The sequence below is a fragment of the Anoplophora glabripennis genome, unplaced genomic scaffold (genome assembly GCF_000390285.2).
Source record: "Anoplophora glabripennis isolate ALB-LARVAE unplaced genomic scaffold, Agla_2.0 scaffold770, whole genome shotgun sequence".
Classification (NCBI taxonomy): domain Eukaryota; kingdom Metazoa; phylum Arthropoda; class Insecta; order Coleoptera; family Cerambycidae; genus Anoplophora; species Anoplophora glabripennis.
Genome location: NW_019417256.1, coordinates 37,126 through 63,647, shown reverse-complemented (window position 1 = coordinate 63,647; position 26,522 = coordinate 37,126). Strand labels below are relative to the sequence as shown.

The 26,522-nt window shown below is 35.2% G+C and overlaps 1 protein-coding gene across 1 annotated transcript in view; it reads left to right on the top strand.

Moving 5' to 3' along the window:
* Window positions 1–18,596, top strand: part of LOC108913592 (la-related protein 4) — a 77,067-nt gene extending 58,471 nt beyond the window's left edge. The window contains exons 6-11 of the mRNA XM_018719159.1: window positions 1,704–2,124; window positions 5,379–5,597; window positions 6,238–6,598; window positions 9,990–10,248; window positions 10,885–11,101; window positions 16,920–18,596. Coding sequence (XP_018574675.1) covers window positions 1,704–2,124; window positions 5,379–5,597; window positions 6,238–6,598; window positions 9,990–10,248; window positions 10,885–11,101; window positions 16,920–17,080 — 1,638 coding nt within the window. The 3' untranslated portion in view covers window positions 17,081–18,596. The remainder of the gene's footprint in view (window positions 1–1,703; window positions 2,125–5,378; window positions 5,598–6,237; window positions 6,599–9,989; window positions 10,249–10,884; window positions 11,102–16,919) is intronic.
* Window positions 18,597–26,522: the final 7,926 nt, after the last annotated feature.

Genomic DNA, 26,522 nt, shown 5'->3' with positions numbered 1-26,522 from the left:
GGGTCATAACTCCGAAATCTACTAAAAATTTAATACCGGCATCCAATTCTACGCCAAAGAATTAGTCTTGAGCAGTTTTCACTTTAACTCAAACTTATTTAACAGCTGAGATACAGACATGTTCAAAAGTGTCACAATAACGAGAAACGCCCTGTAACTCAGAAACTAATGAAGATAGCAAATTTCTGATTTGACAGTCGAGTTTGCCATGAAAATCGAGCTCGAGAACGTGGTGTCAGATTTATCATATCTTTAGTAGTTTCTGAGATACCCTGAAATCCCATCGAAAATGGACCAGCCTGTACACAAGCTCAGTTCTGTAGTTCAAACGATTTCTAAGGTATTGGCAAAAATCTGAAAAAAAGTTTTGACACCGTGTATCTCGAAAACGAAAGCCCGGAGAGAAAAGTTAATTAAGTTAAAGTTTTTTTTGGTAAACAGAAAGGTGCCCAACAAAATTGTTATTATTTCTTTTCAGTGATTTTTATCAACTGAAAAATGTCTTGTCAATCAAAAATTCCTATTGAAAAAGTTATAGATTTTTCTCAAAAAATAGAGTTGGAAATGTTTGACAAATGGTTGATTCTACAGAGTAAATGTATAGAAAAAAAATTGTGTAACATTTAATGGATCCCTTTTAATTTTTTTTGTTTATTTAACTAATTTTTAAATTTATTCATAGTTTACAGAATATCCAAAAAATAAAGAAAAAAACATAAACTGCCACAAATAAACAATTTCAAACAACATCCATTTCTTTTGTTCCCAGGATTGAAAAAATTCAATGCACCTCGCACCTATAAAAATAAAAAATATTTTAACTGTACGGAGTTTTTTTTAATATATGTTGATTAATTTAAAAATAATTATTTAAATATAATTTTAAACTTCTAGAAAGCTGCATCAAAAGAGATGAAATATACAGGGTGTTTATAAATAAATGCGAAATATTGTAGGGGGTGGTTCTCTTGTGAAAAAAGATCATATAAATGTAGGTCGAAATATTCTTCGTTTCCGAGATACAGAGTGCAGAATGTGTACAGAATTTTAATTATTTATTTATTTTTAATTATTTCAGTTTTAAAGATATTGAAAAAATAAATAATGAAAAAATGCTAATTTGACATTTTAAGGAGATGGTTGTATTTTATTTAGAAATATTGACAGCAATCTACTAGATAATGTGTCGATAGAAATTAAAAATACACAATTTGCAATAAAATACGTTTTATTTTTTTCCCCAAAAATGGCACATCCTACGAGAAAAATTGAAGAGACAAATTTCATTCAGAATTGATGGCGGATTTCTAAAAAAATATCAAAACGGGAAAAAGTCAGTGGCGTATCATTTTTTTATTAAAAAAGGTTGTGACATTCTTGCACAAACACCGCTGGTGCAAGTAGAAATATTCGTATCACCCCAAAAAATGTAGATTTATCCCTCCAAAGCGTTTTTAAATTTCAAGTCAATATCTTTAAAACTCTGAAATAATTAATAAAAATAAATAAAAAATTAAAATTTAAACATTCTGTGTCTCGGAAACGAAGCATAATTTCGACCTACGTTTTTATGAACTTTTTTTACAAAATAACTTCGGCAACCACCTTCTAAAATATTTCGCACTTATTTACAAACGCCCTGTATTGCACTGAATTTTTTAAATGACAATTATTTTTTAATTAAGTACTTTTTAATTTTTCAGCCGTATCAGCAGCAGCAATTTTACGCTTCAGTATGGCCTCCGTCTGCGACAGGTTACTTTGATATAAGTAGCGTGTTCCAAGTAAACGGGCTTGCCCCACAGACATTCAAACATCCCCCGTACCGCTCTAATCAGACCAGGCCCCGCAAGCAGTCGAGGGGCGCGTTGCAGAGCAACAGCGATCAGTCTTCACAGGGTTCCTCTCAAGCCGGCAGCGTGAGCAGCGGGCAGGGCAGCTCAAGGCCATCGACTTCTCAACAGGCCCCCAGGTCTGTCTCGCCTCAAAGTAATAACAACAAGACCAGTATTACTTCGAAGGCGCCGACTTTGGAGGGAGCCATCCCAAGGACTGGTCTTATACATAATATTGTTAGTGATAGTCACGATGCTCACGCAGCGAGTAGTAGTAGTATTCCTATCGGTAAGTGTTAAGCATATTAAAATTTTTTTACATTCCAGTTTATTTTTGAAATATTTTCAACGAAAAAAAGAACTAAACCGTTTTAAGCTGGTACTGATAGATATTGAAAAAAACAGAAATTAATTATAGGAGGAAGGACCCAAAAATAACCGGACAGCATTTTTAAAAAATACAGAATAAATTTTTTTCGTATTACAAACGTTAGTCACCTTTGAAGTACCTTCCATTAATACTAATACATTGTTCAAACAAACATTTTTTCTACTACGTGAAACATCTTTCGTACCCGTCCTCTTCGTTGCCTTTCAGCGCTGCCTTTGATTTTCTATTTTCCTCTGGAATGTCTGAAAAACATTCCCCTTTCAGCTCCCTTTTCAACTGGAGGAACAAAAAAAATCACAGGGTGCCAGATCAGGTGAGTAGGGTGGGTGAGGAGTGTCATGAGGTTTTTCGTCAAAATCATGCATCTGGAAAAACCAGGCTCCACTCCGCCACGAATCAGCCGTTTCAAACGAGCAATCTAGCGCAACACCTTCAAAACTCTCAGGTAGAAGATTTGGTTCACTGTCTGAGGCTCAGGGACGTACTCTTAGTGAACAATGACACAAATGTCGAAAAAACATATCAACATTGTCTTCACAGCCGATTTGACTTGCTGGGTGTTTTTTGGGCAAGGGGAGTTTGTGGCCTTCCATTACAACGAATGTTGCTTTATTTTAGGGTTGTACCTATAACATCACTATTTATTGCCGGTGACGATTTTATCAAGGAAGTTCTCGTCTACTTCCAAGTGCTCCAACAAGTAATGGCAAGCAGCAACACGAGCCTAGGGTTACCAGATCTATTTCATGACAGACTCAGAGACATGACTCGTTTGTATAATTGGTGCCTAAAAAAAAAGGTTATGCAAATGCAATCAAGAAATCTGGGAGACAAATTGTAATTGAAATATCTACTTCATGACAAACCCGAAGATCTGGATGGATTCCGGGAGGGGGGGCGTTGTATATAAAAAAAAAAGTTGGACTCAGGAAATGTGGGAAATGTTTTCAAAGAAATCACGATTTTTCCGCAACAAAAAAAAAACCGGCAAAATTACATGTCAACCCGGAGCCCGAAGATGTATCTACCATCAAAACCCGGAGATTTAGCAACCCTACCCGAGCCGCATTTTGATCAGAAATCAACAAGAGGGGAATGAATTTCGCTGAGATTTTACCGAGCTGAAAACAAAATTTCAGTACCGCACGCTGTTCTCGACTATTAACTATCTAAAAAAATTGAAAATGTTGAAATACCAACAACATATTGTATTATTTATGTCTTCAAACAATTTTATTTAATTGATGGTAAATTTAGCATTGTCCCATTCCAAAAGATCTTCAAAATGCCATGTTGTAGTAATACTATTTCTCCCTTTCGCGATTGTAATATCAATGATTAATAGAAGGTGTATATAATAAATTAAAACTACCTAAATCACACCAAATTCCGCATTGCTGCTCTGCACTGCTCGGCAATTTGTCAACCACTTGTCAACAGCTGAGATTTATTGCCCAGTGGCCCAATGCAACTGTCTTTGTTTTCCTTTACCCGCGCTCGTATTCTTCAACTGGGCATATACATTTCTACCACCTCCACATTTAGTTCGACTCGACCTGTATATGGATACGGCTAAATAAATATGGGAACAAGTTTTTCAAATATTTCAATGCCGAGTTGCTGCGTCAGCGACCGAACCTGGTACATACTGTCAACTTCTTGTTCTTGTAAGAAAACATGTTAAATTCGGAAGAATGATAAAAAGTGCTTTATTGAAACTGTGCTCCATCCGCTTGTTATACATTTTTCCCATCTTTCTGGCAATTTGTGAATACCACACCAGTAAAAATCTTCCCCTGTTGCTGGGAACCATTCATCGAGCCATTTTTTTACATTTTCGTACGAATCGAAGCGCTGCTCAGCAAGTGCGTGACCCATCGATGCAAACAAGTGATAATCGGAAGGAGCCAACTCTGGTGAGTAAGCTGCATGGGGTAAAACTTCCCAGCTGATTGCTATGTGCTATGTATCGTGAAAAATGACTTCGCCTTTTTCGATATTCTAGCGAACGTTTCAAATCGGTCAATTGTTGTTGGTAACGTTTAGTATTAACCGTTTTTAACAGCTCATAATAGACCATGCCCCTCTGGTTCCACCAAAGAGTATCGTCATTCTGTCAAAGCGATTTGGTCTTGCGGTCAATGTCAATGGTGCGCCATGATTTTTTGCGCTTGGGATTCTGAAAATAAATCCACTTTTCTTCTCCTGTAACTATACGATGCAAAAACGACTTCCTTTTGTACCGAGCTCCATTTTCATTTGCCTGTCGTTCAACTTGTGGTACCCATCTACCGGTCTTCTGAGTCTTTCCCATCTCTTGTTTGGATTGAAAACAGCTTGTTGAGTAACGCCCAATTGCTCCGCAAGTTGATTTTGTCTTTGCGAATCATCTTTGTCCAACAAGTCAATTTCACATCGTTGTATTTTTTTGGCAGTTTTCCACGTTCCTTGTCTGCAACATCGAAGTCACCAGTTTTGAAACGTTGAAATCATCATCCACACGTATCTTGAGATGGAGCATGTTCACCATAAGCTTCTCGAAGTAATCGGTAGATTCAGCAGCAGTTTTCTTCAAATTAACACAAAAAATTATTACTGTCTGCGAATGCCCTTTCTTCGGGCACACAACACTATGCACACACTTCCAATTTGTCACTGGTGCACATCTGACACTTGTTGATGACACAATAAAATGGCGCAGTGTCAGATCTTTATAGCACAAATTGCGTTGGCATGCCATCTGTTGTCTGAAATCCGCATTTCATATTTGTACACCTGGTAGTCATTGCAGAAACTCGCTACAACCACCTCATGCGATGCCAGTTGGCAGACTGGCTCAGGAGGGGTTATGTAACACCCATCTAGCCCGAACTAGAAGAGTGGCACTTGCAGCGAACTTTGTACGGTAATTTTTGGGTCCTCCCTCATACATCGTACATACCACTAAAGTTTATATTTTGATATCTAGTATATGTATTTAAAATCACAGACCTTTCAGAATATAAATTTACCTTTCTTGACATTGTGTTAAAAACTCGCTTTGTATGAAGAGGGTCAAACTTTCATAAATACGTATTCAGCAAACGGCCTTGTTTATGTTAAAGTTATCGTGCTTGTATATGAAATCGCCACATTGCATGACTTTCTTGCAGGCCTACCCATTCTTCATCCTGACGTGTCCTTAGATATGTACAGATTTCCCCAAGCTCCACCTCTGATTAAAGAGGTGGTACCTCCTCGTCACCGTAGGAAAAAACGTGATGACGAGAACCCCAGCAGCAGTCAACCACTCCAGACACAAACTAGGGAACCCGTCAATTCTAGAGGAGCTCAATTCGATTTAGTGGAGGAGGCGTTTCCTCCACTTCCAGGTAGTTAATGAATAACTGTTTCATTTTCGAAAATTTGCGATATTTACAAAATAGAGAATTTGGAAAAAAATTGATACTGATCTGTATGACACTAATCTTTGTACGCGGGGAGCGCAAATGGCTCCACCTGTCGTGTTGACTCTCAACTGTGCCATTCAAATGACTACAGTAGGAAGCAACCTGCTATATTGCAGGTACTTGTTGCACGACTGCCACCCGTAGAGGGCGAAGACAGTGTTTTAATTGTCAGTGTTGCAAGAAACATCTACTTCGGTAGGGGCATATAGCCCTCCGAGTAGTTGTTTCTTGCAACACTGACAATTAAAACATTGTCTTGCCCTGTATGGGTGGCAGTCGTGCAACAAGTACCTGCAATATAGCAGGTCGCTTCCTCCTATAGCCATTTGAATGGCACAGTTGGGAATCAGTACGACGGAAAACAGCTAGATTGTTCATCGGTCGTGTCACCTATAACACACCGATGAGGACTAATAAGTCCGAAACCGGTCTGTGCCTGGTCGGTTAAACTGACGAACGATCCTAACTGTTGCACCAGGTGTTGCAAGTATAATTCAATGCCGGAGTAGTTGTTTCTTGCAACACTGACAATTGATACTAATCTTGTTTTTCTTCCGGCTAGGGCTGGATGCCGGTACACAACCGCCATCGAAACAGTTGCTGGTAGCGAATTCAACTGTGGAACCGCCTCAGTCGCAAGTGGCGATCGAGTCTCAACCGCAAGGACATTGGGGAGAGAATAGACTAGCAGATGTTGTTAAGGGCACTGCAAAATCCAAGGGCAACGGCAGCAGTAAGGAGTCGAGCAGCGGGGGAGACAACGACTCCCCCAGAGCTATATCCCCTCAACATTTTCCACAGTGCAATCAGACCATGAGGCAGACTTCGATAACCGGCCCTCCGGAATGTAAGGACGCTACGACCGAGAGCGGAGATATGCAACTTAGTACCGTTACACTTACCCCACCGAGTTCACCTGAAAAGTGAGTATTTCCTCGATTTTATTATGTTGTGACTGTGTGCAGGGAGTTGTTTTGCGGCAAACTTTTTGAGCTGATTCCTTTCGTAAATTTCTTCAAAAAAACAGCTTTCGATCAATTCCTCATTGAAGATACGATTTTAAATTTGGTATGGTACTGTTTCTCTGTAGCCTGGTTGCTATGAGGGTCGTTCAATAAGTCCTTAGAAAATCCAGGAGATGGCGCTCGTAGGATAGAAAATGATTTGTTTTTAGTAAGCATCGTTATTCACGAGAAAGCTATCAAATTCTCAGTTAAATCAATCACATGGTTTCATTTTTATTGTCGATTGAAGCAAGAAACTTTTGTTTAATTGTAAAAATGGAAAAAAGTGAGTTTCGAGCAATGTGACAACGACGCGGCGGTTAACAGGAGGTACTACGCTGTCCAGCAACCAGCAATATGCAATTCAGTTGGTATCTGGAATTTAACCGTGTCGGAGTGTTTTTTGCGTACCAGTATTTCCTTTTCTTGAGGTGTTTCCCCCTTGCTTTTTTAAAATGTTTACCATCATGAGTATCGCAATATGTTATTAATTTATGGGGAGGCTCGCCGCAATTCTGCTAATGTGTAGAATTTACTGTATGCCAGCGAGGTTGAAACAGTCGAAGACTTGCGAGAACGAATTTTTGCCACTGATCAAATAAGGATGAATTAGTAGTGAGTGCGAAAGTTGAATTCGAAGATGTCATGCGTGCATTGAAAATGGTGGTGGACATTTTGAGCATATGTTGTAGTTTGTTTTGTACTTGTGTTTAAAAATTAACTGAATTTTGCTTCTTGGTAAGTACCTAAATTATTTTTAATACGTATGATTATTTGGACTACGTGAATCTTAAGAGTACTTTTACATATTTTTCAAATTTATAATCCGATTAAAAGTTAAGTTCCTGTTTTAAGAGATTCATAATTGCTAAAACTGAAGCTAAAATTTAAGCACAACACTATCTTTTTACTACAAAATCGATACATTTTATTTATTTAAAAACCGGAAAACAATTGTCTTGAAATTTACTAAATGTTTCACAATAATAGTTGTTTACATTTTTGTTATTCCGTAGGACAAGTCTGCCACTTGCACACATGGTGTGCATCAACTGTGTAGCATTAGATTAAGCGCTGTTGTCACATTGTGATGAAACTCCCCAATATTAATACTCGCGGAAAAAATTTATTTCGAGCGAAAAAATAAAAAATTACGAATTTGTTTAAAAAAAATTGTTTAAACAATTCCTGACCATTAGTAACGTCTGGCAACATGCGGATATGTTTCAAGGGTAATTTTTTAGTAACATTATGAAAATAATCGAATGAGAATCATGTTCCTAGTGGGAGCGACGATACAGCCTGGACTAAACCTATATTTAAAAGGATGTCTAGTGGAAGTGACTACTCCCATAACGATTGACAAAATCCACGATATGATTTTGAGCGATCGACGAATCAAAGTGCACGAAATAGTTGAAGCCCCAGGCATATCGCAGGGTACAATATTTTCAATTTTGTACGAAAAATTGGGTGTGAAAATAATTTTGGCAAGATGCGTGCACGTTTGCTCTCAGTGAAGAGTAAAAGCAATCGTGCAGTCGACTCGGAGGCTCTTTTGGCGCTTTTTTCGTCGCAATCCTGACGAGTTTCTGCGTCGATACATATGAAACATGGATACACTACTACACTTTAGAGACAAAGGAACAGTCAAAACAGTGGGTTTTTGACGGGGAACGGGTTCCAATGATGGGAAAGATGGTGAAATCAGCCAGCAAGGTGATGGCCACAGGTTTTTTAGGGTGCAGGCGGAATGATCTACACTGATTATTTGGAAAAAGGAAAAACGATAACTGGAGAGTATTATGCGTCGTTATTGAACCAGTTGAGCAAAGAAATCAAGAAAAAACATCCTCATTTGAAAAGAAAAAAATCATCTTCCAATCTTCCATCAAGACAATGCACGGGTGCATAACTATGCAGTTTCAATGGCCAAAGTCATGGAATTAAAGTTCGAATTATTACAACATCCACCGTATTCACTGGATTTGGCCCCCAGTGACTTTTTATTATTTCAAAACTTAATAAAATGGCTCAGCGGACAACGGTTTGTGTCGAACAAGGTTATTGCCCAAACAGATGCCTATTTTGAGGACCTTCTGCAATATTACTTTCTAGATGGCTTATAAAAGAGAAAAATGCTTGGAAATATAGAATTAAAGATTATGTTGCAAATGAAAGAAGTCTACCTAAAATAATTTGTTTTTCTATCTTTTTCTAAGGACTTTTTGAACGACTCTTGTACATACATTTGAAATCGCCTTTTGCAGTTTGATGCCACAATTTTCTTTTTCTAATTGTTTAGAGGAGTCATTAGTAGTTTAAGGAGACGAAACAGGTAAATTATTAAATTTCTTTCATATTTTGTAATATTCCCTTTACTAACAGTATTTTAAAATGTTTATTTTTGATTGACGTAAAAAGTAACATCATTTTTCATATATTCGACTTGGACAATTCTGATAAAATTCTAAAAAAAAAAAAAACCGGGAAAAAATTCTTCTTTCCTCTTGATTCTGAATTTTCTCTTTCATTTCTCAAATACTGTCTAAAATTTGGTCAAAAATGGCCAAAATTTGAAAATCTCAGACAAAGTGGTGAAATTTCAAGAAATAACATCGGGAAAAATTGTGACCTTCCTCATTTTCAATTCTCAATATTTTTGTACCGTCACATTCGCTTCTTTGCCCTAAATTAATCAATTATTTTATTCTTGGTCCCAATTGGGTTTATCTTGAATGATTATAAATTTGGTCAAAACTGGCAAGTCGAAAATTTGAAAAATGTGTTCTTTGACCAATTCTAATAATTCTTTGTCTCGGGATTTTACGAAAAAACCCACCGTTTTCGAGTAAAACTATCATAAAAATCTGATGCCACCATTTTTCGTTTCTGCCGCTATTTTGTTTTTTTAGGATCGATTAGAGATTTTATACACCTTAGCGATAGTCTTCAAAACACGGTATAAAAATTGAAAATAGGAAAAAATTGGGAATATGTGTGCTCTGAATTTTTTTTTTTTCAAATTCTGTGGGCGTCATCTGGAAGAACATCCCCGAAAACAAAAAGTCTAGTAGGTTTGATTCAATTCCTCACCAGGGTGCAATGAGCCCGTGTTGTAATATGCCTCCTCGAAAATCCGATTTTGATCAATAAGACATATTATGTATATTAATTTTTAAACCCGAACAATTAAAAAAAAATTGAAGAGAAAAAGTATTTAAGTGTCGAACCGCTTGACCACCTCCATGTAAACGAGTAAATTTGCTGCGACGGCAACTTTTGGTCTAGATCTTATCATCTGTTGCAGATTAGTTCCTGCTTTGCCAATAAAATGTACCATGGCTGACAAGTCGACCAAAACCGATGATGCTCTTCTAAACGGTGACTTAGAAACTTGCCCTACAACGACAAACGCAGCTACCATGACCACTGTTGTGCCAACCGAAGCCCCACCACGACCAACACAAGTAACCGCTAGTACTAGTATGAAAACTCATCTACCAGTGCATAGGCAGGACTCTAGATCTGACACGTTTAAGCAGCCCTCATCGCCACCCCCCATTTTGGTATTTTGATCAATATTTATTCATTATACGATTATTGATTATCACCCTATTTTACCAGTAAATTGCAGGTAAAATAATGTATAGCCAATTCTTAAACACGTTTTCTTTTTGTTTTAAACAAATGAAAAAATTTTACTTCAGGGGGCTCTGTAGCGGATAGGCACCCGGCAATATATTTTTATAGATTTTATTACACAGTTTGTCTAAATATGAGTCGGTGCACAAATAACGGACTTTCCTCCATTCTAACACAGATTTTCTATAAAATGGAGTTAGTTTCAAGCTCACATTGTTTTTTGGTGGAAAGAAATTTGTAATTTACGATGCCGCTTGTGGCAAATTTCAAATTTCTTTACAACAAAAAGTAATTTGAGTTTGAAACCAACTCTATTTTATAGAAAATGTGCTTTAGAATGGGGGAAAGTCTGTTATTTGTGCACTGATTCATATTTAGACAAACTGTGTAATAAAATCTATAAAAATGTATTGCCGGTTGCCTATTTGCTATAGAGCCCGCTTCATATAAATATATCTATTTCTTTTTGAAAGTTACAAGTTGAAATGTTAGTCTTACCGTTATAAGAACTGTTTAAGAAAAGAATCGTGCCTCTGTGATGAGATATTTGTTTTGCGTAGGACTATTCGGGCAATCCTCCCCGAATGAGTTACGCGCAAGTGGCGCAGCATCACAAGGAGGCTCATGCACAAAAGGAGAGGCACACCAAGGAGAAACAGCCCGAATTGGCCACAGCTCCGGTTGCAGGGAAAACGACTTCAATTACCAATCCCAGTAATAATAACATTAACACCGTACGCATCCAGACAGAACGTGATAATCGAGGAGATCTTAGGGGTAAGTTTCAGCTGTATGTGTGAATTAAAAAAAAAAATCGGTTAATCGTGTTCCAAATATTGATCGTTATCGATATTCCATTAAAAAATCGAAATTTATTTTTAAATGCGAAATTTGCCTTGAGACAATATTTAGATCTTATTACACAGGTCAACATTTGATCTAGGGATAATCACCGGAAGTGACTAAGGTATATAGGGTTTTTTTGGGTCGCTGATCACGAATCCGAGGTCGGTTAAGCTCCACATTAGGTTCAAGGTGATTTGAAGGTCAAATCAAGAAATGAACTCCAAAAAATCTGAAAAAATTCATGCTTATGTTTAGAGGTCACTGAAGCCGAATCTGAGGTTTGTTTACCCCTACGATACACCCTAGAGGTCATTCAAGGTCATCTCAAGGTCATTCATGAAGTATTTTGGATAGAAAAGTTAAAATTGGTCTGAAAAATCTGAAAAAATTCGTCTAAATGTTTTTGAGGTCACTGAACGCGAATCCAAGGTTATTTAATAAAAATACTGATCAACTCGGGAACGTTATCCTTGTCATGGTATAGATTTTCGTATGTTTCGTTGTTTGTATCCCTCCTAAAACCAGTTGCGTATTCTGATACACTTGCGTTTTAGACTTTTATTATTTTTTTGTCTGCCATATTTAGGTAAAAGAGCAGTAATCAAGATGAGGAATGGCCAGGGCTAACACAAGCCACTTGCGTAACTGAAAAGACATAAAATGCTGAAAGAATTTATGACTTAATGATATAATGCATGCTTGACTTCTTTTGCTAATACAACAACCTGTGGTTTCTAATTAAATTTTGAGTCAAGTAAATCCCTTGCGATCCATTTTGACCATGTCAACGTATGGGATAGTCATATGCCAACTTTCTTAATCAGAATAGTAGGACGAAAGTAAACCATCAGAAAAAGAGACTACATCTCCATACAAACGTGTAGATGGTTATATGTACAGATGGAAACACTTTGAAGACCTTTAATAACTTCCAGATCAACTCAGTGACCCCGAAAACATTTTAATATACTTTTTTAATTTTTTTACACAACTTTTTTTAAATTTAACCTTCAAATCACCTTGAACCTGACGTGATGGAGCTTAAATAACCTTGGATTCACGTTCAGTGACCTCAAAAACATTCAGACGAATTACTTCAGATTTTTCAGACTGATTTTAACTTTTCTATCCAAAATACTTCATGAGTGACCTTGACTGACCTCTAGGGTGTATCGTAGGGGTAAACAAACCTCGGATTCGGGTTCAGTGACCTCTAAAACATAAGTATGAATTTTTTCAAATTTATTGGAGGTCATTTCTTGATTTGACCTTCAAATCACGTTGAACCTGATGTGGAGCTTAAACGACCTCGGATTCGTGATCAGCGACCCAAAAAACCCCTATATATAGCATAGTCACTTCTGACGATTGTCCCTAGATCAAATGTTGACCTGTGTTATTTTTTAGTTTTTTTAACATTTTCGTGTCTTAGGTAATCAAAGAATAATTATACAGAGCCTTCATAAATGTTTACAAGCCACAATGCACGACTGGTACTTGTAATGAAAAACCCCAAATATCGGCATCACCAATATTGATGATTCGTTTACAGTGAACAGTGACAAACCGTTACACCTACGAGCGAATGTGACTGCCGGTTGGTTGAATACAATCACAATCTCGTGGAAAATTATACCAATCACAGCTGGTGAAACAGAATGTTGTTTTAGTTAAATTTACCGAAGTTTAACTGCCAGCGTAATGGAAGTAAAATTACGGTTCCAAACAAAATGATGTGCGTTTATGTACAAGATGCAACTTTGAATAAGGGCCAAATTTATGCAGAATTACTTACCTTTTACCTTTAGAAACGCATCATAAGTTTGTTTCAAATTCCGTCGTAAAAATTGAATTTATTTTTACCTTTCAACGTCCCACAAGTTTTTTCATATTTACTGAGAAGTTTGACAATGAAGACACACAAACACATCGTACTGTCGCTAAACACTGTAAAAAATCACTATAAATACTACTTCAGCGTGCCGCAGAGCGCTTCAAATTCAACAAGCCTCTCGAGTTTGGCTTCAAAGACACCATTTTTTACTATTTATGAATAAATATATACTGTGTGTCCAAAAAGTCTGGAAACATCTGAATAATTTCCCAGGTAAATTATTTTTGAAGAATGTTGAAGGTCATTCTTGTAGTAACTTTTGAGTATGTCAATGGTGATCTTGGATTTGACCTTGATGATGACCTTCAAGATTATTTCAAGGTCACCTCCATTATTTTAAATGGAAACCCCCTTTTTCGACGTCGGCAATCTAAAGAGTGGGAAATTTTACATCAAAAACCCCAAGGTCATAAATCAGGGTTGACTTTGAAGGTCATTCAAAGGTTATTTAAATTTGAGGGCTGAATATCTCCGAAGAACGCAGTTGATGAGATGTAAATAGCACAGAGCTCACTTTAGTTATCTTTTGATTGCCGGCGTCACGAGGAGATTATAAAGGTCATTGTCAAGGTCAAATCCAGGGTCACCATTGTCAAAAGTTACTACAAGAATGACTTTAACATTTTTCAGACTTTTTGGACACCCGATATATATCGAACATTTAAATACATAGTTCATCCTTGAATGTTATTTTACTCAACTTTTTCCTGCCATTCGAAAAAAAGGAAATCACAAAAATGTGTTTATTTTTGCATTTTACCATGGTGTTATAGTCTTTCCGATTTCGTTGAAAATGTGTAAAAACGCCTAGCAATAAAATTTAATGAATTTCATAGGTGTCTAAAAAAGTTTTCTGCTAAAGGCAAAAAATAATAATTTGTTTATAATGTGTAGAAAATTTCTGTTATATGTTCATTTGGCCAACAACATATTTTAATTAATTATGTCCTTAAACAATTTTATTATATTTATGATAATGTTTGGTTGACATATCAAAAAACATTTATATTTTCATTAAAATATATTGCTGCACTGCTAGGCAATTTGTTAACAACTGAAATTTCTGGCCGGTCGCCCAGTGCGGCTGTGTTTGTGCGCCGTTTACCCGCGCGCGGATTCTTCAACTGGGCGTATACATTTGTACCACCTTCACTTTCAGTTCGACCAGACCTGTATATGGGTATGGCTAAATAAATATGGGAACAAATTCTTCAAATATTTCAATGCCGAGTTATGTTACCGAACCCGTTACATACTGCCTAGCTCTTTGGTCTTCAATTGAGATTGGAAAGACTATATCACTTAAATTTAAAAAAAAAATTGATTTCTGTAGTTTCAAAGAAGTGAAATTTCTAATTATTGATTGGTTCATGTATAAATCACGGTGTTCCTCAACCATGCAAAAGTGGTTCGAAAATGGATCCAAAATCAGCTAACGCAGAAAGTTTCTATATTGTTCGTAGATGAAAAAAATAGCAAATTGGAAATCCTAAGTGATTGGTTTCGCAAGTTATGGACGCTTTTGTATTTATGCTATACGCATTCATTAAGAGCAAAGTAGAGCATTTGAGCACACACGTATAATCCGTTTTTTAACTCCCAAGTCAAACAAATTAAGCATGTATTTATTAGTTATTGTTGATAATATTTTTTTTTCGGAAATTTATTGATATGTAGATAAATGATTAAGTTGGCTTAATGAATAATCCAAAATTTAAATGATTTCGTTTTTACAGCTTATCTCAAAATGCTTCAGGTAATTGTTATGGAATTCTCTAAATATATGACAATTTCAAGCTTCTTTTTATACAGCTAGATGGCACATGCAAATCTGCAATAGGAAAATTCATGTCGAAGTAATATATACACCAGAGGAAAAGCCATCAAACCACTTCGAGTTGCATTTTTGAAACTTATGTTATCAAAATGACTCCTCCGTGTTCTCATCATGATAATAGAAAAAAAATGTGTGGGCCATGTGGTCGAAAAATTATTGTTGGCAAAATAAAGCCAGAAAAATTTTTAATAAGTAAATCTACTGAAAAACTCTTAAAAAAGTTTATATCTATGGATTTTGATTTAAACGATGAAAAATATCCTTTGAGTATATGTAGGTCTTGTTATTTGACACTTCTTGATGTTGAAAAATAAATTTTTAATTTGCAAGTGGTTTCAGTAAGCTTGTTCTGAAAATCATGATTTTAAAGATTTCAGTCAATTTTTCATTTTGTAATCTTTTTTTGAGATATTTGGTAAAAACAAAAAAAAATTTTGTCAGATTAAAGCATCAATTGATTTCCGAAAAAAAAAATATCGACAATAACTAATAAATACATGCTCAATTTGTTTGGCTTGGAGTTTAAAAACGGATTGTACGTGTGTGCTCAAATGCTCTACTTTGCTCTTCATGAATGCATATAGCATAAATATAGGGTGGTCCAACCAAAACGCATGATGTTAATTGTAAATAAAACAAAAAAGTTTTCAGAGAATTATCTTGATATTTTTTATTATGAACAAAATATCGGCCAAATGCTCGCCACGGCTTCGGTGGCATACCTCTATCCGATGGTCCATATTTTCAATGACTGAGACCTATTTGAGGTTCAATGTCGTTAATGTGCCGAATTATCTCATCATTAGCTCTTGAATTGTTCTTGGTTTATTGACGTACACTTTTTCTTTTAAATATCCCCAAAGAAAGAAGTCCAACGGTGTCAAATCACATGATCGTGGCGGCCAATTAACATCGCCACGACGTGAGATAACACGGCTGTGTGGCAAGTGGCACCATCCTGTTGGAACCACATATCGTCCAGGTCCATATCCTCAATTTCTGGCCACAAGAAGTGGTAACTGCTTGGCCGACCTCATTTTCGAAGAAGTATGGTCCGATGACGCCGCCAGTCCATAAACCGCACCAAACAGTCACTCTTTGTGGATGCATCGGCTTTTCAACAATGACTCATGGATTCTCGTTTGCCCAAATGCGGCAATTCTGCTTGTTAACGAATCCACTGAGGTGAAAGTGTGCCTCGTCGCTGAAGATGATTTTCTTTGTAAAGTCACCATTCACTTCTGTCTGTTCAACCAGCCATTCGGCGTATTGACGACGCTTGAAATGGTCAGTAGGCTTCAGCTCTTGAGTCAATTGAACCTTGTAAGCGTATAAATTCAAATATTCAAAATTCGCATCAGTGATGTTCGTGAGATGTTCAATTGTTGGGCATGACGACGAGTCGAGGTTGACGGCTCTTCTGCCACACTACCGCTAACAACAGCAGTGTTTTCCGCAGAACAAACTGGGCGAGCATGCACAGGTGTTTTCACATTTCCTACAGACCCGGTTTGCTGAAATTTGTGCACAATTTTCCCAATTGTGGACACATTTGGTCGATTATGCTGACCAAAAAAATCACGAAATGCATTTTGATTTGAACGCCCATTTTCGTAAAAGGCTTAAACAATCTTAACGCGCTGTTCAATTGTGTACCTCTCCATGGTTGAATTTGTGAAACACTGAAACAAAGAAATGTCAAATTAAATTGGTCAAAAACCTTGACGTTAAGGTGTGACTCACAATTAACATCGCGCATTATGGTTGAACCACTCTTTACAAAAGCGTCCATAACTTGTGAAACCAATCACTTAGGATTTCCAATTTGCCATTTTTTTCATCTACAAACAATATAGAAACTTTCTGCGTTAGCTGATTTTGGATCCATTTTCGGACCACTTTTGTATGCTTGAGGAACACCGTGAAATTCATTAAATTAACTTTTGCTGTAAAATTTTCTGTCATAAATAATGAATTTTGCCTGTCGCCACAAAAATAATTGCCAACAATGTATTCAGATAATGGTCCACAGAGGGGAGAAGTTTTACTCAACCAGCAGAGACACAACGGACCAAACCGTGGCGGAGCTCGAGTGGGACATGACAGATCCCAGCGCAGGAGACCCGAGGCGAGGACGTCCCAACTGCGCGATTTCGTGACTCCCCGATCACCCAAGTAGCACGAAATGAGGATATGGTAATCCGAGTGCGCACGGGCGTCGTGAAATGAACCCGCCGGTTTTGTAATAATCTGTGCGACCGGTGGCGTCTCGTGTGAGCTCATACTGCCCCAAAAAACTATGGCATTTAAGTGTACACGTATTTTATGATTTCACTTGTGCGAGTCATATGTTCCTAGCCCACCATAAAGCACTGTTGAATATTGATATGTTTAAAGTGGATATTAGTGCTGTACACTGCAAGTTGAGTTCGCGTTGTACGTCTGTGATCGGCGGCGCGCTCTAATGCCCTTCTGTCGACGCGCGGCTTTGTTGAACTCGCTGTCTCTCCATGTTGTACAGGCTAATGTTAAAAATTATTTTTTGACAAATAATTACCATTTATGTATAAGCTGTATAGGGGGAGTCTAGGTCTAGTGTATATTGTTGTTGGGTTTTAACTTAGCTACGCATTCCACTGTTGCTCAGTCACCTTCGAGGAATATTTTAACCAATGAAAAATTTGTTAACACGGTACGATGATTATGATGGTAGCGGATGAGACGTGTGTTGAATGATTCACGGAAAAACAAACAAAAAAAATGTATATTTTAATTTCTACCTTTAAGAGCTGGAACTCCCGATTCACGGTGTGAACTGTACGTTATGTGTGTTATTTTAAATTTTTGTCGGTATCGTCAGAGGCGTAACGTATTTATAACTGCAGTATATACGATTTTAGTTGTTTCTTTTCAGTTTGCGTTGACGGACGTCGGAATGTATAAATTTATATTTATTATGACTTAGACTAATTAATTAATATTTAAGTAACAGCTATCTCTCGCGGAATTGAAAGGAAGGTTAATTTGCAAAACTCCATCCCAATTTTTATATAACGATACAGATTTAGTTGTATTGTTACTTATAGGCTGTGTATGTACATAACGAACCTACAGTGTCGGAGCAACGGCTTGGTCTGCGTGATATTTCAGTTATCAGTATGCAACTTACTTTAAGACTGTTAGCTGATTATATTTTAGATTGTTACTTTTGGTCGATCGATTCTGATGTGCTTTCGGCGCACGCACTCCGGCTTGGCACGTCTCACATACCAGACCGACGGCCGTGTAAATTCGACCGCTTAGGAAAATTTTCGATTGTTGCGCAAATTTAATTGTCACGTTGCTGGTTACAGCTGATCTTTTTAAACTTTGTGTTTCAGTGAAGTGTACATTTTTTCGAGGGCACAGGCAGCAATGATTAGGTAACGTCTTAATCGACTCCTCGAATAATCCAAGAATAATTTAAAGTGGTTTAATTTCGACACGTTCAGGGATTTCGAGGAGGTACGCCAAAAGTAGTTCAAATGTTTTCACCTTGATTTTTGAAAAAAGTTGAACATTGGCAATTATCTCGATATCTTAATTCCTTTAAGAGGGCTCTACAGCGAATAGCCAACCATCAATACATTTTTATAGAATTTATTACACAGTTTGTCTAAATATGAATCGATGCACAAATAACGGACTTTCCTCCATTCTATCGCAGATTTTCTATAAAATGGAGTTAGTTTGAAACTCGAATTACTTTTTGTTGTAATGAAATTTGATATTTGTCTCGTAAATTTCAAATTTCTTTACAACAAAAAGTTGAGTTTCAAACTAAGTCCATTTTATAGAAAATCTGGGATAGAATGGAGGAAAGTCCGTTATTTGTGCATCGATTCATATTTAGACAAACTGTGTAATAAAATCTATAAAAATTATTGCTAGTTGCCTATTTCTGGTTTCTCACAAAGTAAAAAATTTAGGGCGTGGTACTACTCACAAAAATAATACTAAAGTTCTTAGAACATTTTTTTTTTTGTTGAAAACTCTTTGTTGAAGCGACACGTGACAACTGTTTTTTAGTGCTTTTCCAAACAAAATATAGAGTTTTTGTCTCGAAAACGGTTAATGTGTAATTCTTTTCAATATCTTTAATATTCCGCTGATTTGTTGAAAAATAACAAATATTAAAGTTATGACCAATTTTTTAGTCATTGAGGGCGACTTAAGCCTTTAGTTCTTCACAATTGATAACATTTTTTTTGTAGGTGTAGTTTGTTCCTAATAAATATTTTATCAAATTGGATTAGCCGAAAAAAGTTATATCAAATTGTAATTAAAAAAAATTACGTAATGGGTTCTGTAGCAAGTAGGCAACCAACAATACATTTTTATGGATTTTATTACACAGTTTTTGTAAATATGAATTAATGCACAAATAACAGACTTTCCCCCATTTTAAAGCAGATTTTCTATGAAATGGACTTAGTTTGAAACTCGCATTACTTTTTGGTGTAAAGAAATTTGTAATTTACGATACATATTTCAAATTTCTTTACAACAAAAGGTAATTTGAGTTTCAAATTAACTCCATTTTATAGAAAATGTGCGCTAGAATGGGGGAAAGTCTGTTATTTGTGCATTAATTTGTATTTAGACAAACTGTAATAAAATCTATAAAAAATGTACTATTGGTTGCCTATTTAATAATATATGTATGTAGGGTCATTTAAACAAAATAAAACTTTGGGTCATACTCATAAGTTATAACTGAAAAGACTGAGTTTTAGAGAAATATCACATGCCGTTGGACTATAGAAAAAAAAAAAAAAATTCTAAAAAAAATTAAGATTTCCAAAAATAAAAAAAGATAAATAGTTGCACATGTTTGTTGATATGAACAATTCAGTAACATGGTCAGGTACTTTTTAAAACAATATATCTAAAATAAATTTTTATTTGGATTATTTTTCTGAAATTTAAAAATTTGATGAAACAAAGTATTGCGAAGTTTACTGTATTTGAGATTACAAAAAATTGTCAAAAATAGCCGTTATCTTTGATCAATTCATCAATTATTGTCATAGTTTTCCTTGAAAATAGAGCCCGTGACGTTTGAACTACTTTTTTGTTTATTTCCTCATTTAAAACAAGAATTCCTCCAAAAACTTTGAAATTGGCCTACCCTACACATTGAGACATATAATTATGTTAGGTAACTGAATTTTTTACTGAATTAATTTAATTTTTTTCTATTTTTTTTTCTCCCGGCCAAAGTATTACATTATGATTTTTATTTATAGATTTTTTTTATGGAACATACAAAAAAAATTGCATGGCAAGAAATGAATGTCACATAGTAGTTTTGCAAAAAAATATATTAGCTTTATGGAAATCATCGCATAAATTAAATGAAACCAAAAAAATCACGAATTGCTAACAATTGCAAATTGTATTCTAGTTGCTAATAAATGATAGGATTGTAGCTATAAATTGAAATTTAAAAAAAAAATTTAAAAATTAATCTTTTCTCATTTGAATTTTTATATCGAATTTAGTTCGATTTTCGATTTTATTTTTCAAAAAAATTTTCAATTAAATTCTTCAATTAGTTGAAAGTTTTTCAATTAAATGAAATCATTCCGATAACTCGAGTATTGGAATGTGAGTGACTGAAAAGTTGGTTATTTTTTGCATTCTGTTTAAAAAATGCTGTTTATATTCAATTTGAGTTACGGGTCATGGTTTTAATAATAGCATTATTTTTAATAAATTTCCTAAAATCATAATTATTCAGTTTAAGAGGGCTCTATAGCAAATAGGCGACCGGCAATACATTTTTATAAATTATACACAGCTTGTTTAAATATGAATTAATGCACAAATAACAGACTTTCCCCCATTTTAACACAAATTTTCTGTAATATGGACATAGTTTGAAACTCAAATAACTTTTTGGTGTAAAGAAATTTGTAATTTACGATACAAATTTCAAATTTCTTTACAAGAAAAAGTAATTTGAGTTTCAAACTAATTCCATTTTATAGAAAATCTGCGTTAAAATGGGGGAAAGTCTGTTATTTGTGCATCGATTCATATTTAGACAAACTGTGTAATAAAATCTATAAAAACATATTACTGGTTGCCTATTTTCAATAGAGCCCTCTTAAGTTCCCTTTAATTATTAATTTTTTTTTTGCTTTGAAATTTTCCTTCTCTCAGTCTAAATTAAGTTTCACTAATGAAAAAAAAAGCATACAAGATATAAAAAATGGCCAAACAAAGCACCTATGTTTAATTCGCCTTCAGCTTTTCGCAATCGTGCAGAAAAGGAGAAAGTTTAAAAAAAGCACGATATGCTGCTTTGTCGACGTATCAATTTAATCAGTAAAATAATTTTTTTGGAGCAGCTTGGAAAATGTGTACATAAAAATTAATTTAGGGGTTTAAGGAATTAAGTTGTACCTCTCATTTGTTATTTTAAAAACAGTTTATGCACGTGACGTATTTTAAGGGATATCAGTAAATAAACCAATTTGGAATTTTAATTAATCGGAGAAGAAAAAATTATGTGATTGTCCCATAAAATGTCGCTAAACGCGAACCGGGCGAGCTATGAACTCGATAGAAAAGGTCTCGTATGTTTGACACAAGTGGAGTGCGTTTTTAGCACATTTTTATGTATATTTACCCTAATTATTAGTTACAATCTGCTATGTTTATTTTTGTGTGCAAGTTTCTATTATTATAATAATTATTATTCTTATTATATTTGTTCTGCTTGCAGGGGTGTTACACTTTTATTGGTAATGCTCAATATTTTAACACGGTAACGATAACTGCAGAAATCCGGTAGTAACGATACTGGTCATATTTTAATCTGGGGGTTAATGTGTAACTTTTTAGAGTTTATAATTTTTTTTTTGTTCGATAATTTTAACAGACTGGATTTTAGACAGTGGTCTCCCTCTTCGTTTATTTTGGATCCGTATGATAAAAATTTGCACGCTGAAATTACTGTATAATTTTGAAATTATAGAAGTTTAATTTTTTTTTTCTAGTCTAACATTTGTATGTATATTTGTTTTTCGATACGTATGTTAAGTTTGAGATGATGGAGCAGGTGATGGGGTTTTTACTTAGAACTTAGGTATAATTTCGCATTAAGATATTAAATATTTGTAGAACTCGTCACCTCATGTTGTTATGTTAAGCACCTTGTCTAAAGTCCAATTTTTTTCACCCCTGCTTTATTTATATGGTTTTTGAGCTGTACTGATTAAGCTTCTGATGTTGCCCATTAAAATTGTTATAAAAAGGAGCCGATTTTCATTAAATTATACGTACACCTGGTTATAGTCCAGTCGGAATGCTTATCATTAGGTTTAAGGTAAAAATTGTGATTTTGCAGCAATGCTATTTCCAATGTTAATGTGATTTTTATTATGTATCAACCTTGAAGTTAACTACGCCCGCCTTTGTCGTCGGTAAGTACTTAATAGAATTTATTAACTCACCTTTTCGACCGTAAAAACTGCATTTTTCCCATCTCTCCCTTACCGTAGCAATTCTGTTGTAAAACTACACGATTTGACTTTAAGTACTGGAAATATTCGGTATTTGCTTATTCATTAGCATAATAATAATGTTTCAGACAAAAATGTAAGGATTTTTCCCTTGGCTGGTGACCTTGACTTTGACCTTCAAGTCATTTGAAGGTCAAGTTATGTTATTTAAATGGAAACCCCTATTTTTTATTCCGGATCTGGAAAGAGCGGGAAATTTTACGTCCAAATACGGTCTTGATCATGACTTTGGCAATGACCTTCAAGGTCAAATGAGGGTCGAGTTCCAACAGTCCCAGTACAGCAGAAAAACTTTCGAAGAATACATTTTTGGAATAAATGTTTCAGACAAAAGTAAGATTTTTCCCTGGCTGTCTGATGGTGACCTTGTCTTTGACCTTCAAGGTCATTTGAAGGTCAAGTTAAGATTTTTAAATGGGAACCCTTATTTTTTATTGCGGATTTGGAAAGAGCAGGAAATTTTACGTTTAACTATGACCTTGACCAATTCTTTGACCATGAGCTTGAGGGTCAAATGTGGCTCGAGTTCCAAAAGTCCCGGTACGGCAGTACTCCCGACCAATTAATGCAAGGTAGCGTTTAGTCTCGACCAATTAAGACAAGGTGGTGTGTATACCCGGCCAATTAAGGCAAGGTAGCGTGTAGTCTGTCTAGGAATCTACCAAAATGTCAATAGAGAACATTTTGACCACAGGTTGTAAGCCTTGTTTTAACTGGCCGGGCTATCTTCTTGCCTTAACTGACTGGGATCGCTAGCTACCCTACAGTGACTGAAATTTTTTAAAATTCTTGAAAAAATCTTTAAAATAACCTTCAAATACTGGTTCAAGGTCAAGAACTTGATTATGGTCATATTCGTACATTTGTTTTTCCGTTCTTCCTAACTTGTCAAAAAAATAATAGTTAATGTGAATAAATTAACCTGACTTTGACATGATCTTGAGGGTCATTGTCAAAGTCGTAGTCAAGATCGTACCTGAAGGTTAAATGTCGGCTCTTTCCAAATCCGTAATAAAAGATAGGGGTTACCAATGAAAAAACAACTTTGACATTGGAATGACCTTGAGGGTCATTGTCAAAGTCATGGTCAATACCGTATTTGGATGTAAAAATTCCTGTTCTTTCCAAATCCACAATAAAAATTAGGGGTTCCCATTTAAAAAACTTAACTTGACCTTCAAATGGCCTTGAAGGTCAAATCCAAGGTCACTATCAGATAGCTAGTGAAAAAATCTTTACACTTTTGTCTGGGATATTTTCTCCCAAAATGCATTCTTCGAAAGTTTTTCTGCCGCACCGGGACTTTTGCATAGCCGTGTATATACTTTTTAAATTTTCGGAGAAAAATCAGTTACTAACAGCATTTTGTTGGATTTCTTTGTGAGAAGAAAGTACAGATATGTTTGTACTAGCGGTAACTAGTGAAAATTGAACTGGTCATATTTTTTGGTAATAAAGCTTGGAACCACACTCATTTTTAGGGGATGTTTTGTAAACCCACAAACAATCTCTGCAGTGCAAAATTTTAAACAAAATCCATGAAATAAAAAATTAAGAAGAGATTGCCAATCCTGCGAATTTTTCTTTTTTTTCATCAGTAAACACTGCTTTTTTCACGACATTTTCGTTTTTCTTATAGTTAAAGCATTATTTTGACATTAGTTCTGACCAAAAAACATTAATGACTCCAAAAATACTACAAAGTGGTATTATCGTTTTTTTGCAAGGCCTGCTTTAATGACATTGTCAGTTCTTTTTTTTTGTATTTAATTTGAGAGATAATTTTTTTCCAGCTCCAACAGTATATGATAGATTAACTTTCCTATGCATTGATCTACTTTTTTTATTTTTTTGATTTCGTAATATTAAATTTAATGCAATAGTTTCAGATCGGAATAAATATGGTATTAAATACATGATAATTTACTTTAAAATGGCATTTTTCGCTATGTTATAGTCGTTACAATATCAGTGGGAACCGCATAAAAACATTTAACTCGTAAACTCTACGGAATCCATAGGCATCCAGAAAAATTTTGTCCTGTCTCATCTAAATATACCGTATTCTGAGCTATATTCTTATTTAGTTGTCGATATTCTCTGAATTTTTGTAAGTAATCTTCCCGAAGTGCAACTATACGTCGTGATTCCATAATTACCATACGATTGTCAAGTTTTTTATGTTTAAAACCGCATTGTAATGAAACATGTCCTAAAGTATCTAAAGATTTATCAGAATAATCTTAATTTCTCTCGAATCATGTTTAAAGTAGTAACTTTATTTTCTTTATATATATCGAGGGTTTCCTGCCAGAAGGGCATATCAACCAAAACATTTTTCAAGAACTAATAAAAACATTTCAAAAATCAGTAGTCAAATTTAAGAGTTTATTTATTATCTTAAGTAACTGTTGATTAGTATATTTATCGCATATTATTATATGCTTAGCGAATTATTTGAGAACAACAGGTACAAACTTGACTAAAACTTGTAACTGAAGAGTAACCGTATTTAAACACAACAGAAAAATTGAGGTTATGAACGCCAACTCAACGCATACTCGTGAATGCCACCAAATTTTGTCATGCCAGAAAGCCATATGTTCATACGACCTAGAAAATGTATGTACAGTTTCACAAAGGGACGCGGACGTATGTAGATACAACCTTCTGCTAGGTTAATGGAGGTAATAATTGTTCATACGACCAAGAGAAGGATTTAATGGCACCGTTATTATTGGTGTGGTAGATATGACCTTTTTGTCGCGACAAACTTATGGTATTGGGTATCAAAGTTGGCTCATAAACCCAAAAAGTGCACTTTTGTGGATACGTCCTTGTGGAATGAAACCCTCGATATTTTATAAATTGTGCGCCATATTACATCCCTTGTTAAATCGTCAGTATTCTTTTATCTTGTATTTTTAATTTTATTAATAACGTCACCTTTAATCACACGATAAATTGTCGTTTTTTATATCTTAGTTAATTCACTTATTCGTTTCGTAATTTCTTTATCACATTGCTCACTATTGTCTCTTTTCAAACATTCATATATATTTAAAATAATACGTTGACTTATTTGCACGTGTAAATCTTTGTTTTTAAACTCTGAGTTTGTTTCGACACTTTTGACAAAAACTGGTTTGACTATTTGGGGATTTTCCCGGGTTATTTCGTAATCTTCCGTTTCAAAGGGTCTCCAGAAAGCCATGCTGAATTACTCTAGATAATTACATATAATATTTATTTTAATAACTATTACTGGTTATGATATGAATAAATAATATTAATAATTAATAATATGTATCGTACTAACAATAAATATACTGCGCCAAACATTGCTCTCCACTGCACTGGCAAAGCCAAGTGAACCACGTTTGACACCAAACTAATAGAATCCATGCACAAAATTATTTATGACCTAGTGGACCAATACAGGTTTGCTTTGACGACCAGCGTGCCGTCGTCGATTATACATCAGGCGGACTGGTCTACCAATACTGGACTCGCCCAATGGCTATTCGAGTATAAATTACGAGACGGATCATGGCTAAAGTATAGGAAGAAATTTCAAGAGAAGTGGAGACGGTCCTGTGTTTTAAGATTCGCAGGTTCCTATTGATATCGTAACAACTGTATCTTGATAGTTTTCGTAGTACATTTTGCAGTTTTGTTTGGAATGCTCGATATTAATGATTATTTTTTCATATTCCAAAAAAATCAAATCAAAATCTAGCCATATATACTTGAATGCAGACAAAATTCTGTATTGGATTAAATACCAAAGCATACAGGGTGATTGACAAAAGGTGACCAAAAATGAAACCTCGTATTTGATCAATTTTAAGGGGAGTCTTTCCTGTAAAGTTTTTATCTAGGATGCTTTGTTAGAAAGATAGGGGGTGTTAAATTAAAAAAATATTTTTAGTTTTTTTAAATCTAATTTAAAAACTAGTAAGTGAAATAAATTGAAATTGGGCACATGTGTTTATATAAGCATTGTCCAAAATCTGAGGCATTTCCTAAAATTTAGATGGTCCAGTGGCA